Here is a 13,992-nt window from a genome sequence, read left to right as displayed (position 1 = left end):
TGATGAAGGAGCTTTACAGAAACTGAAGATGAGGTCTTACTAGACACATACAAGACTGTATCAGCTACATACATCTGAATACCTGCTCCCACACATGACTGAGGTAGTTCATTCATGTACAAATTGAAGCTCAGTAGCACAGAGCCTTGTGGGACTCCTGTTTTAATCCTCAGAAATGATGACTTCTCATCACTATTGACACATTAGTTCACATCCTAAAGCTGGCAAATCACGCTTTAAAATTGACAGTGCATGAGCTCTTGTTTGATGAGGAGTTTCAAAACAGTAGACAGTTTCCTTGCAAATCTTGACTTGTGATTGTTATTGGTAATGGCTGAGTTCTCAGTGCTGTGTTCTTTTTTCCCGCCCATCAGAGTCATTATTGTTGTTGTCGGGGTTGCCACAGGAACTGGTCCACTAGATACACATTGCAGGTCTGCCATAGCAGTGGTTCTCAACTGGTTTAGTAACAGGATCCAACATCAACTCCTCAAGGAGGATTGCAACCCAAATAGTTTTTTTCAGTCAGTTAGATGTATTTCATAAAAAATAGTTGTGCTTGAGCCTAAGACAGTACAAAAACTGTAACAAAACAATGAAACAGGACAAAAACATGCAAGTTTTATAGAGTGTCATAAACAATTTGGTGCTATTTTTTCCCAGGCCCACATGTTCAGCCCACTAAAAAGGGCTGTCTGATGTTCACTCACACTGGGCTCAGGTGCTTGAATTATGTCAGGGATCGTAAGCTGTGGCTTCATGAATGCACTTCTTCCCTCCACTGTGCCATCAACATATTCAGTACTCAACCCATTGTTCTGTTTTTTTCTGCAATGTCCTAAAAACCTGAATATTTTTTTTTAAAGAAGAAAAGCAGCACACACAGCATGGTGCCCAGCAAACCATATCCGTGTTTAGATGCCAGTCGTGTCTCCATCACCTTTCCACGCTACGCCATCTTGCCCTGCCTATTTTTGCCAAGCATATCTTAAAAAAGGAAAAGAAATAAAAAGTTGATTGAGACATACTGTAAAATACAGATGTCTAAAATCTATGTAAAAGTGACGTAACACTTTTTTACTTTTCTTTCCACATATGTGTGTATGATTACCTATATGTGTATGATTACACTGCTGTCCACTGTTATTTGAAGATGTTAAGAGCTAAAAGAGCTGTCAGTGGGTCATGAGGTGTGCACTCAAAAAAAAAATCATTGACTACCAATGGGAAAGCACAACACAAGGGGGCACTCTTCACACATGAGGTCTTCAATGAGAGGAGCTTATAAGAAGAAAATGTTCTCCAGACAAACATCAGTGAGGAACTGAATTAATCAGCTGTTCCAATAAAGTCAAAATAAAACTCATTGCTCAAACCTATCTCCTCAGTGACTGGCTAAGAACTTACTGACTTTTCCCTTTTTTGATTCTTACTAAACTACATTAACAAGGACATACAAGGACAGGCTGAAAAGTAATAAAGAACTAAAAATGTATGGTGGCAAACTCCAATTTTTTTAGATTGTAAAAAACTTTTGAAAAACAAAAAAGGAATTTTTTTAATAGTATTAAAAAGTTGAATTCATCAAAGCTGTCAACTGAAGTCATAATATAGGGTAAACAGCATGTCTACCTGATGTGGTATGTTTTTCTTTATACTTTAGCCTATTTTTTTTAACTTGACAGTTTTAGAGGGTATCTGAGTTTTGTTTTGCAAGTAAATTTTAACTTAGTGATATTAAAAAATACATCTTTCCCCCATAAAATTACAAGTTAATAACCCCAAAAATTCATAGAAAGTTTGTTTACAAAAATTTATGACTTTAAAATTTAAAAAGTTCTGTATATTTCTTGGAAATCTACCCAAAACTCTTTTTTAGCCATTCTTTGTCTAACCCATTTGACGATGAGAAGCATTAGTCAAAAACCTATTATTTATGGACAGAAATCCAGCTTTCTCTGTTCTGGAAATTTTGATTACATGTTTAGTATTTTAACTTCTTAAAAAGTAGAATAAATAAATTTTATTTATTTACATATTTATTTATATATACTTTCTTAGTTTTGATATTTCTTAAAATTTGGACAATTCATTTCCCCCTTTTTTTAATCTTAGTTGGAATTATATGGTGAGCCCAACAAACAAGAGGTGGACATCTGGTGCACAGTTAATTGATTCATACAAATGTTGCTTTTAAGATGTTGCCTTTTTAACAGCATTTTCCCAAAGTGACATCTGCTGTTGTTGACTAGTCATATTTTTATGTCTGATTGTCTTTGTGTGCTGCTGTGATTATGCAGGGTTGTGTAAACCAGATAGGCAGCATGTTGATCCTCGTTGTTAATTTACACAAACACATGAAAAATCACACAACTTCATTCTTACAGAAGCACAAACACACAGGAATAGCATGACTTATAGAGAGGAATGCAGGAGATACAGAGAGTGAGCAGGACTGAAGAGAGCCACTCCTTCTAGTTTTTAATCTTTTACTCGCAGAGGGAGGAGGCCGGTTTCAGTGTCAATGACGTCACTGCTTAATCACAGCTGAGAACTCACCATACTGACTTCCATGTAAACCTGGTTCATCAAATACTGAAACTCAAACCAACGCTACCTTTTGTTTAGACAAACTGATATTCTAGGTAAGGCCTTCAGTTAAACTAAACTACTAATGTTAAAGTTCCCATCAAGCAAAATCAGAAATTAATCTCCAGACTCACTTGATATTTTAGAATAAAGTTGCTGTCTAAAAAGGTTGGGAGCTATATGTGACTTCATTTTGGACCATGTGAGTTTTTAACCATTTGGGGAAATCTTTTTTGTTGTTGTTTTGGTCAGAGCTAAGTGTGGGTTCAGTGGTACATGTAAGCCCCACGGAAATTTTCCAACCCCTAATAGTACCATATAAAAAAAAAAAAAAGCACCAAGCACGTTATCTTAATGCCATCAACTGTTTGTTCATGTCTACGCCATTAGAAATTAGCAGCCAGCCAAAAATCGTGGTGTTGTTAAGTGTTAAGGGGAATTTTCCCAACCTACCAACAAAACTAACAAAATGATTTGTGGTGGAAAACTACATATATATACTTTCAACTCTCTGTGAGCATCACCATGCTTAAGTTCTGTTAAGTGATGGTTGATAGACATATTATATTTCTGTTAATGCTTGTAATAAAAGTCTCTTCTGATTCTCATTTTCATTGAAGACTTTATATTAAAAAGCAACATTGGGATATGGAGTGTATTTAGCAGGAACTTTACAACTCACTCACACTCTTATGTGACCGATTGGTCAGAGAAAATGAAATATGGGGATATATGAACTCTTTAAAACTCAGGATGAGATCTCGGATGAGATTTTTCAGCACTAAACTATCTGCGTGACATGAATGTGACTATAGTTCTGGGGGTTTTAACAAAGAGCTGGCGGGCTCTGGAGAGCAGACAGATAAGCCCTCCAATTAGATTGCAGCATTTTTTAAAACTGTAGAGAAGATCATCTTTCTGGTGAATAGGCATAGCTTCAGTGCATTCAACCAGCACCTGCACAGACACTTAGAGCAGATATTGCTGTTTCATTTTTCATGATTTTGAAACTTTTTTTCTGAAAGATGCTTTTCATTTCTGAATTTTGGCCTGGTGGTTGACAGCACAGCCCTGTGTCATACTACAGTCCTAAAATACACATTATTTATTGCTTTACAAGACTTTAATATAAGTGACAGTGTGACTTTTTACATTTGGTTCATGTTGATTTGACTTAAAACTGACTTAGTTTCAGTTATTTAAATGAAAAATTTAAGATACATGTGCAGTTGGGCTAAAAAAGATCTGATTTTTGGTCCATCTCCCCCAGATCTTTATAAATACACAACAAAGCCACTCAATCACAGAGACATGAGAAAATGTCATTTGTTACCTTCACACCTGAATGAAAGAGTATTGTAGAAATAAAGAAAGAGAAAACACCACCTGATATTTTTAGTAAAATCTGAATCTATAAGTAATTTCTGCACTAAAGAAGGTCGTGGAAAAGGTTTATATTTTTTGTTTTCTCTGAGGTGAAAATGGAAGAAAGCATAATTATCAGAGGTAACTGCTCTTGATTACCTGTCCGAGTGATGTCACTTTTCACACAGCACATCCAGAAACGCCACATTCCATTGCTTCACTCCTCCTCCTCCTCCTCCTGCTCCTCCTCCTCGTCCATCACTGAAGAGTGTCTGTGTGTGAGTGTGTGGGTCACAGCCTGAAAACAGCGGTGAGAAAGAAGAACTGTCAATGAAACTGAGAGGAGCTTGAACTCAAAGGTTAGTGCATTATGAGCATTAACATTTTTAAAAATTAGTAATTGTGTTGTAATTACTGGAATCATCATTTTAATTTGTAATTTAGATTTTACTTCTTCACAGGCCTGTTAATTTGATCTCCTTTTAAGCATTAGTCTTTACCTTATTCAAAGTTGACTATTAACCATACATACATACATAAAAGCAACAGAAACTTTACTTCAAAAGAACTTTAAAAAGTAAAAAACAATCACCATCAGCTAAAAATGCATCTAAAACCAAAGCAATATATACACTGACATTAAAAGTCCTGTGTCACAGTTGGTCTAACATTCAAAAATAGTTAAAAAAAAAAAAAATCAGGGCTGCAACCATAAATTTTTAGTGGGATGGCTATCACTTTGAGTACAGAAAATGCACTACAATCATGACTATTTTAACTTCAAAAAGCTTCATTGCCTCCATTAAAGATTTTCAAATGAAGCTTGATAGGCTAATATTCAAATTCTCTGATATGGGAATAAATCATAAAGATGTACTTCCTGCTGTAACAATTGTATTTTCTGTTAAGAAAATGTGGTGCAAAGAGACCATTTTCAGTTAGACATGCCCTATTTCATATTAGAGGATTAAACCCGATGGTTTTTTGACAAACACTGGTATGTTTTGTAGCTTGTACGTTGTTGTGATTATTTAAATCGTAGTGATAGTGAGGAGGATTTGGGACAGTGGAGGTTAGTAAACAGAGAGTGAAGGTATGTGTGGGTGGAGTTTAAGTTCTTCAGGAATGTCAGCGTGTTCTGCCACATTCCTGCTCTCTGCAAACCAGTGTGTCCTCTACTGCAAACATAATACACACACACACAGACAACTCTCCTTCAACCACTTCACACACTGTCAAAAACCTGGATCCATGTGAATCTGTAAATCCAGTTTAGAGCCGCAGAGTCAAACTGACACTTGAAAGACAGATCTGAAACTATCAAGTTCAGTTGGACAGATGTTTACCTCTGGATTATGTAGAGTAGCAAAACAGTGAATTAAAAAAACAGTTAAATCACATAGCTATTCATTCTGATATTGCAACACTACTGAAAAAGAAATGCATTCAGAAAGTTAAAATCAACAGTAAGTCTCAACAGGCCTATGTGTTTTACACAGTTATGTTCATCCATCCATCAACCTATAATCCAATGGGATGTTGTGATTTAAATACTAGCTTATATCCTTTCTTAATCAATGATCCTTATCTTTAGGCTTCATATTGAGCAGCTTGTAGAAAAGTTTAAGTTGCAGCTGACTTTTTATTTCAGGAATGCATCATATTTTTCTCTTGCTTTGATGAATAGACTATTTGCTGCCACTTTCATTACCCTGGTCAACCATGGACATATTTGTATGCATGCATCTTTTAATTTTTTCAGATTTTACTTTAACTATTAAACACACCGCACGTACATTCAGCCACCAAGGGGCTCTCAGCACAACAATGACAAAAGATGATGAGTAAAGAAGTGCTGCACAGCTCTGCCCGCCTCCTCTGTTTACCTCTTGTCCTGAATGGAGGACTGTTCAATAAAAATAGCATGTCATACAGTGTATTTACTAAACAGAACATTAAGTTTCACATGATGAAAAGCTGGTAATATCTGTCATGGGTGTGGGTGCCACAGAGTTGAGCATGCTGAGCAGTGCATCTGATCTCCACTCAACCTGGAAATGCCTAGCTGGCATTGAAGCTGATGGCTTATATTTTCTTCAGCAAGAAAGTGTAATTATTATAATTTGTTAATTGAATGAAGTGTTGGTAAGTCTGAGCGTTGTACTAGAATGGACTAAAGTTCTGCAGGTGTGGACTTCTTTGACACATATTGCTAATAATGGTGCAGAAACACGCAGGGCTCTACAGTACAGCCTTTTAACAAAGTGTGAATCTGCATTTGTCTTTAATCTACTAGGTCTTGATATTGAAAATATTCTTGAACAGTAAATGATATCTTAAATGGCACAGTTCATATTTCATGCTTGAAGACAGGGGTTATTGTGTCTATCACAGTGGCTTCATGGCAGCCCCTGTAGTAAGACACATCCTGTTACTGTCGTGTTAATTTAGGATTTCTCTAGCTTTGACAACTGTTGGACTATCTGAGGTAATGTTGGAACTAGATCAAAAATTATATAAAACACAGAAGTGGTTTTTAGTCCAAAGTTCTACATATTATCACTTTGACTTTATGAAGCATCACATTTTAGGCAAAAAATTCAAAAGCATCCACAACATTAATCCAGGTCTGGATGACTTTTAACAGAGAACACAGCATATGAGGATTAATTTGATATTAGTTTGTGATTTTTATTTACTGGCATTGTTTTCTTTCTAATGTGCTCTGATTTTCTTCTGCTCATTTCATAGTTAATGAACTAGTTTGTGTAGTTCTGCTTGCTTTGAAGCAAACTGCTCTTTTGGGATAGAAGATATCCTGATCCTTGAGTCTTTTGAAACTGTACACCATAGAGAATAAAAGTTAATAAAAAACTCTGAGTCACTAACTCATCATTGTACTCTATATGATCGAGTTGGCTGGACAGAGTAAATTATTGCTATAACCTTATTTATAACACAACCTGCATCCCTCATGCTTGGATAATTATTCTGATGTGAAACATGTTGACAGTCTGTGACTCAGTTACAAGATTGAAGTTACTTTTGCTATTTGTCCCAAAGGTGCATCTTTAAATGGGTCAAAGGAGTTTCTAGTATACCACTGAAGCATGGAATCTGCTTCAGGACTGACTCTTCAAATCTTTTAAGTAGATCAAGGTGTCAAAGGAAGATTTATCAGGTTGTAGAGGTTTTGACTGGTGACTCTCTACTCTGTGATCCAGGATTTGGGTGATCTGTGTTTGTGACAGTTTTGTGTTTTATGGTTGTAACCTTGCTTAATGTGCTGCTGCCTGTCATAGCCGGGACAACTGTAAATTAGATTCTTAATCTCAATTAGGATTATCCTATTTAAATAGACAAAATATTTCTAAAGTGAATAAAAAAATCCATCCACTATTCCATCCAATCTTAAAACGGTCTCATATTGATTTAAAAAGTGAAGTCCTTGATAGCAAAAAGGACAGATGTTAGAAATAACACGTGTTACTCAAAGATTCAAAAATGATGTTGCATGTCATTGTAAAACAGCTCCAACACCAAGAAGAAAACATTCAGCTCTCAGAGGAGGACTGGAAGGACACTCCTGTTTTCTCACCACTTTTTTTCTACATAAAAAAATTCAGATTATTTATCAGTGAGGTCATAATGCTGGATTTAGGCCTCTGAAGCAAAAATATTCTTAATAAGTAAGCAAAGGCCTCATGATTTGAATTTAGCCATTAAATCATAGTAAGAGACCAATTTATCTTGCTATGCTATAAAATATTTAATGTGAAAATAATACAAGCATCTTTTAAGAACATAAAAAAGTTGTTTGATATTGACGAGCTTGTGTGATATTACCTGAAGCAGCAGGGAAAAAGAAAGTTGTTGACAGAAGGTTTGGGAAAAAAGACTCAAGTTAGATTCAGGCTGGATGTTGTAGCTTTCCAACATGATGGTCACCCCAAAATAAGGCATGTGAAGTAACTCCTCACCGGGTACGGGGGAGGACATCATTATCTCTGTGAAATAAATGCACATTTCATGTTGAGTCATACATTTTATAGTTAGAAGGCCAATTACAAAACAAGAGATGCTCAACAAAGTGCAATACAAATGCACAAAATAAACAAGTTGTTCTAAAAAACAATGAAACTGAAAACTAAAATCTAGTCAAAAATGCATATTCAGAGAGATTATTGATCTTTAATTATCAAGTAAAGAAAAATGCCAAGGTATAGGCACACAAAAAGAGATAAATGATAAATATGCACAAGTTTTAAAAAAAAGTATTACGTATTAAAGTATTGAGGTTAAACTTATAGAGCAGGTGCTTGACTAAGCATCATGTAAAACTGTCACAAAGACTCTCACATATGAAAATATGTTTAGAGGAGAGACTTGAAATAGTCAGCAAACTTTATTTCATGTTTGTAAAAGTCACCCAAATTATTTGTTTATCAAAACCAAGTTTTTGTGTCTGTTTAGCCAGTGGCACCTAAATGAAAAGTTGTTTTTTGTTAAAAAGAAAAATCAAAAACTGAAGAAACCCGGACACCATAAAAAAAAAAAAAAAAAAAAAAAATCTGTCAGGATTAAATTTTTAAAAAAACCTTTTTGCTTCTTCATACATGGCACACTGTGCGTCCTGATTTACTGGTCTGGTCACAGATTTTTATGATTTTTATCAACATCACAACTAATGCATCAAACAAAGCACAGAGGGAATAATCTCCTTGTGTGCTACACACATCTCCTACAATGATCACCTGCAGTGTCCTAACATACAGAATTCATGGCATTCAACTGAGATATCTGATCCTGTGGTTGATGGACAATCATGATTACCAGTCACTAACTCTCAGTTCTTCAGCCAGTTCACTGTGGCAGACATCTAAAACGCTCCATGTCAGTGACATTTATAGCACAGTTTGTCAGAATTTCAAACAATTCATTAGCTGTGAGGAGTCTGACTAGTCACTGAGTAGGAGACAGTTTTGAGGCATGTACAAGGGATTTTGTGCAGATTTGTACATTTTTACTTCCTCATTTGTGTACTACTAGTAAATATAATAGCTAGAACACGCTTTTTTGAAAATTAAGTCAATAGGAATGAGAAAGTTGAAAACCCGAAGGTTATCTATTCTTTAAATTAGAGGATGTTTTTGAGTTTGTATCATCAGGTGTGAAAATAATTAACTACGTTTAATCATGTAATGGTAGCTGAGTAGCTTTATTGTGAAATTAAACTTAATAATTTTGCTTGAACTTGAGTATACTGTTTTTGAAGTATTGTACTACATTTTTGTCTGTTAAAGTTCAAATTGAAAGACTGTGATGGAGGAGATAAACCACAGCATGGACTTGACAAACACATGTAAATGAAATTATTTATGAAAAGAAAAAAAAAATCAAATTTCTGGGTCGGGGGACTAAAGTATAATCTGTTTTTCGTCAAAACCACAAAACTAAAAATAGCGCCCTTTTTCCTTTTTCCATTTTCAACCAACCACCTAAATTTTCACTGAATATAGGACCGCCAACATAGGCATATTCACCTCAAAAGCCTCTATTTTTAAACTACATTTTTAAACAACTTCCTCTTTCCTTTTTTCTCTTTTTCTCCTGGTAGTTGTGCAGCACACTGATGGAGCTGAGGGTTTGGGTGGACGGTATAGTCCGAGTAGTGTGTGGTCTGACACTGAACACTTCCTGCCAGGATGTCGTCGTAGCTCTAGCACAATCAATCGGTAAGTGGAGATGCTCAGTTCAAACTTCAGCAGATCATCTTAACCGTATCTTTATGCCTAAAAGCATTGGTTACTGCCATGACATTGGCTGACCAGATATTTGTGTTAATGAGGAGTCAAACAGGTATACCTAATAAAATGATCGGTCAGTGGATCTCTCTATAAACATAAACCTTTCCTACTTATGTTTTCTGCAGGTCAGACAGGTCGGTACATTCTGATCCTGAGGTTGAGAGGAACAGACCGACAGCTGGTTGCAGATGACTGTCCTCTGAAGCTGCTGGCTCAGCTGGGGCAGCAGGCTGCAGAGGTCCAGTTCTACCTGCAGAGGACAGGTCCCAGCCTCAGTGACGGTCAAGACACACCCACTAGACTGAGAGCTCTGCCCAGACCATCAGAACCAGATCCTGTTAGGAGTAGGGAGCCACAAAAGGCTTTCACTTTTAATCTGGGTCCTTCAACAAGTCCCAGGAGGACTAAATCAAACAGGGCCTGGTCTCCGTCACCCCAATCCTCACCGGAGCCAAGAGCTTCCCCGGTCTCTTTCCTTGATTCCCATAACCTTGTGAAGGCTCTGCCCTCCTCTGTCAAAGAAGAGGTTTTTAGACAGATTCTGCAGCAACAGAGGAGGCTTCAAGACCTGGAGATTGAGCTTCAAGCTCTGGAGAGGGAGACAGAGATGTGGGAGCAGGAGAGGTCGTCTGCTGGTCTGGAGCTGATCCAGGAAGGGGAGCTGGAGGAGCTGGAGCAGATGCTGAATCAGAACGAGACAGAGCTGATGCACAGAGAGCTCTGGGAGAGACAGTTACAGGAGGAGATCGACAGAGAGCAAGGTAGGTCTTCAACTGCGTTCACTATGGTGGCCCTGAAGGTAGAAAAAACATTTTAGAAAGCCTGGGGATATTAGGGATACATATTCTGCCCAAAATACTAAAAACCATGCCCAATTCTGTTTTCAGTCTGGATGAGTTAGTCCAGTTGTTCAGATTTATAACTCATATAAATGTATAAATCCATCCAAACAATGTTCCATTCATCCCAAAACTCATTTTCCCCATGATTTATTTCAGAAAGTTAAATTTCCATATATTCAGAATTCATCTCATACACAGTGAAGCATTTCAAGACCTTTTGTTTTACTCTTGATGATTATGGCTTACAGCTTATGAAAATCAAAAGTTCACTATCTCAAAATATTAGAATATTGTGGAGAAGTCTTGTTTGCAAAAGTTTTCAGTCTTCGGTCTCTCACATTCACACATCCACAATCATGGGGAAGACTGCTGACTTGCCTCTTGTCCAGAGGACAATCATTGACACCCTTCACCATACGGATATGCCACAGAAGGTCACTGTTGAAAGGACTGGCTGAACTCTCAGGCTGAGAAGCAGCATCCACGCTAATCTCTTCCGCCATAATTGCACCAGCCTCTTGTCGCTGCTTGCTTACGTCACGACTCCACCGCACCGAAAATACTGCCTCTTGTCGCTGATTGGTCCTGTCACTTTCTAACTGGACCCAAACTGTTCAGATGGGAGCTTATTTTGTTTGATTGGCCAGCCAACTGGTCTGACCTGAACCTCATAGAGAGTCTGAGGAAATGTAAGAGGAAGATGAGACACCAAACTTAACAATACAGATGAGCTGAAGGCTGCTATCAGAGCAACCTGGGCTTCATAACACCCCAGCAGTGCCACGGACTGATTTGCTTCATAGATGTAGTAGTTTGTGCAAAAGGAGCTACAACCAACTTCTGAGTGCATAAATGTGCATAATTTTCCAGAAGATTCACATTTTTGTAGTATGAATGCTTTTTTGGACTGGTGTTGTGTGCTATTCTAATATTCTGAGATAGTGTTTTTCTATTTTGTCAACCGTACGCTGTAATGATCAACATTAAAAAAAACAACAGTCTTGAATTATTTCACTTTGTAACGATGCATCCAGAATAAATGGTAGTTTCACTTCTTGAATTAAATCACAGGACAGAAATGAACTTTTATATGATGTATTTTTTAGATGCACCTGTACAAGGTTGAAACTTTTTCTTTCCTTGAAACTCAATTGTAATCACCTGAAGTCTTGAGTAAATGCAGCATAAGCAAAGGCTCCACCCACTGTTCTGTGATGGAATTACATCCAAATATACATCACTGGGTTACCTTGTATGCATGTGGACTCAAAATGATGAATAATGAGCCTTTGCTCCAACAAAGACATTTGACTAAAAATAAGGCACTTCACCAAATAGAGTAACATAACAATTGTCTGAAAGAACCATTACGTAACTTTTCCACCTTAAAATAGTTTCAAAGTCAGTTAAGGAGTTCAGTAACTTCCACCAAGGTGAATGGTGTCCATCACTACTCCAAATAATGCGTAATGTCTGAATAATTACTGGTTTGAATGTTTCTTTTGTTTTGTTGACTTTTTCCCTTGAATGCAATTATGTTATAATGAGCTACATTTCTAAAATATTGTCCAAATTTTTTTTTGCAGAAATGCACAGACGTCTGCATCAGATACAGCTCTCGATGGACGATCACAGCTTTCATATCAGGGAGCTCCACGCCCGCTCTGCACATCTGGAACAGGATCTAAAACTTGGAGCTCACACACGGAGCTCTCAGACAGGCGTACGGCAGCAGGACAAGGCCCTGAGGAACCTGAAGCAAGAACTCCACTACCGTCTGCAGCAGGGAGAGGCGCTGGACGCAACATTATCAGAAACAGAGAGGGAGCTCGGAGTTGTAGAGGAACAGCTGCAGGTACCGCTCTTAAAGGCAGCAAACATGAAAAAAACAGCCACAAGTAACATTTACTTTCTCAGTTTCAGCTCAACCTATCCAGCCTGTGTTTATACAAAACATTGTTTAGTGCCAAAACAAGACATAGAAATACTTTTGAAATGATAGAATTAAGCTGTTCTAGGTTTTGTTTGAAAAGTCGATTGCTATTTTGATTTTTGTGAGAGAAAAATGCATTTCAGATCCTGCTGTCATAATTCTTATCACTGATGTGAATTTTTCAAAGTCAAAGTTAGATTGCCATATATTCCAAAAGTCTAGCGTTTTGCTTTTATTCAAATAATACATTTTTTCTCAGACAAGGTGGCCTGAAAGTTCATTCCACCTGGGTTTTTTTTAAAGCTATGCATTTCCTTGCTGCGACTAAGGCAGCATCTATGGACCTGCATTCGTACTTATTCCACTTGTCTGACATATTTGTTGACATAAATGAAAAGGGAATAAAGACATGTAAACACTGAGATGTCAGTGTGATAACAGAGGTCCAAAATGCTGAGGTCACATGGCCAAAGCAGGAGTCACATAAAACACATATTGGAAACATGTTTGAGCCTCTGAGGGAACATCAAACAGGCTTAAAAAGCACTGTCACCTCAGTGTGAGAGCTGAGAACAACAAACCCAGAAGAAGTTTCATTACACTCTCTTTAAGGAAGTAATTACACCACAGTATATTTACAAAAGATATTTTTTGTTTTGTTTTTCCATATCAATATTCAGACTGTTACACACTAAGCCTTTACATGACAGATTCAAGGGGAGAAAAGATTTGTGATACCTGGATGGCCAATATGTTCTAATTCATTGATCGTAAATCTATTTGACTCCAAATTGGTGCAGATGGTGATAAACTGTTTCCTCCATCCATGTAGGACAGGTGGGAGATGATTGAGGAGCTGAATAAGGAGCTGAGACAGTGTAACCTGCAGCAGTTCATCCAGCAGACTGGGCCTCCCCTTGCAGACCAGACAAACTCCCTGCCCGTCACCGACGTTTACCTCAGAAATGCAGGGATAATGGAGTAACCACGGCTGAGTCAATGTACATCATCAAAGCTGGAAGAGATGATAGGGAGCTGCAAGCTGAGAAGAGCTTTCTATTTTAAGAAAAATATATTTCCCATAAATGAGAAGTGAGTAAGGCCAACAGATAACAAAATAAAATAGTCAAATTTATTTGGATTTGGATGATAGAAGACTTAAAAAGTTTTTAAACATGGTCTAACATCTAATGACAAACCTGTCCACTTTTTGTAACACTATTTTAATAAAGGGACATAGATTAATACATAGGAAAATGAAGGATGTACACAAGAAGGAAATGCTTTTTGCACATTTAACAGATTTTTGTGAACTTGACAGTTGAATATTTGATAATTAATAATATATATTAAAACATAAAGTTATTCCATAGTCAGGCTGCCATGACATCAGAATTTTTAATGTTTACTGTATATTTTATTTTAAAAAACTAACAATACCTGTATTGATATTACA

At 37.0% G+C, this 13,992-nt stretch overlaps 1 protein-coding gene across 1 annotated transcript; it reads left to right on the top strand.

Annotated features, from left to right (window-relative positions):
- The first annotated feature begins 4,244 nt into the window (after positions 1 to 4,244).
- On the top strand, positions 4,245 to 13,521 carry LOC121528276 (ras association domain-containing protein 7-like). The gene is made up of 5 exons (XM_041815675.1): positions 4,245 to 4,313; positions 9,572 to 9,689; positions 9,887 to 10,522; positions 12,190 to 12,458; positions 13,369 to 13,521. Exons 2-5 carry the CDS (start codon positions 9,587 to 9,589, stop codon positions 13,519 to 13,521), a joined length of 1,161 nt encoding a protein of 386 aa, XP_041671609.1. The 5' UTR covers positions 4,245 to 4,313; positions 9,572 to 9,586.
- Positions 13,522 to 13,992: the final 471 nt, after the last annotated feature.

The sequence above is a fragment of the Cheilinus undulatus genome, linkage group 1 (assembly GCF_018320785.1).
Source record: "Cheilinus undulatus linkage group 1, ASM1832078v1, whole genome shotgun sequence".
NCBI lineage: Eukaryota > Metazoa > Chordata > Actinopteri > Labriformes > Labridae > Cheilinus > Cheilinus undulatus.
The sequence above is the reverse complement of the archived record's forward strand: the minus strand, read 5'-3'. Positions and strand labels throughout refer to the sequence as shown.

What these genes read in the sequence shown, in the direction of transcription:
- LOC121528276 (XM_041815675.1), top strand. Translation starts at nt 9,587, where the DNA reads ATGGAGCTGAGGGTTTGGGTGGACGGTATAGTCCGAGTAGTGTGTGGT. An exon ending in AGCTCTAGCACAATCAATCG is followed by an intron (nt 9,690 to 9,886) that starts GTAAGTGGAGAT and finishes TGTTTTCTGCAG; the next exon opens with GTCAGACAGGTCGGTACATT. An exon ending in TTGTAGAGGAACAGCTGCAG is followed by an intron (nt 12,459 to 13,368) that starts GTACCGCTCTTA and finishes CCATCCATGTAG; the next exon opens with GACAGGTGGGAGATGATTGA.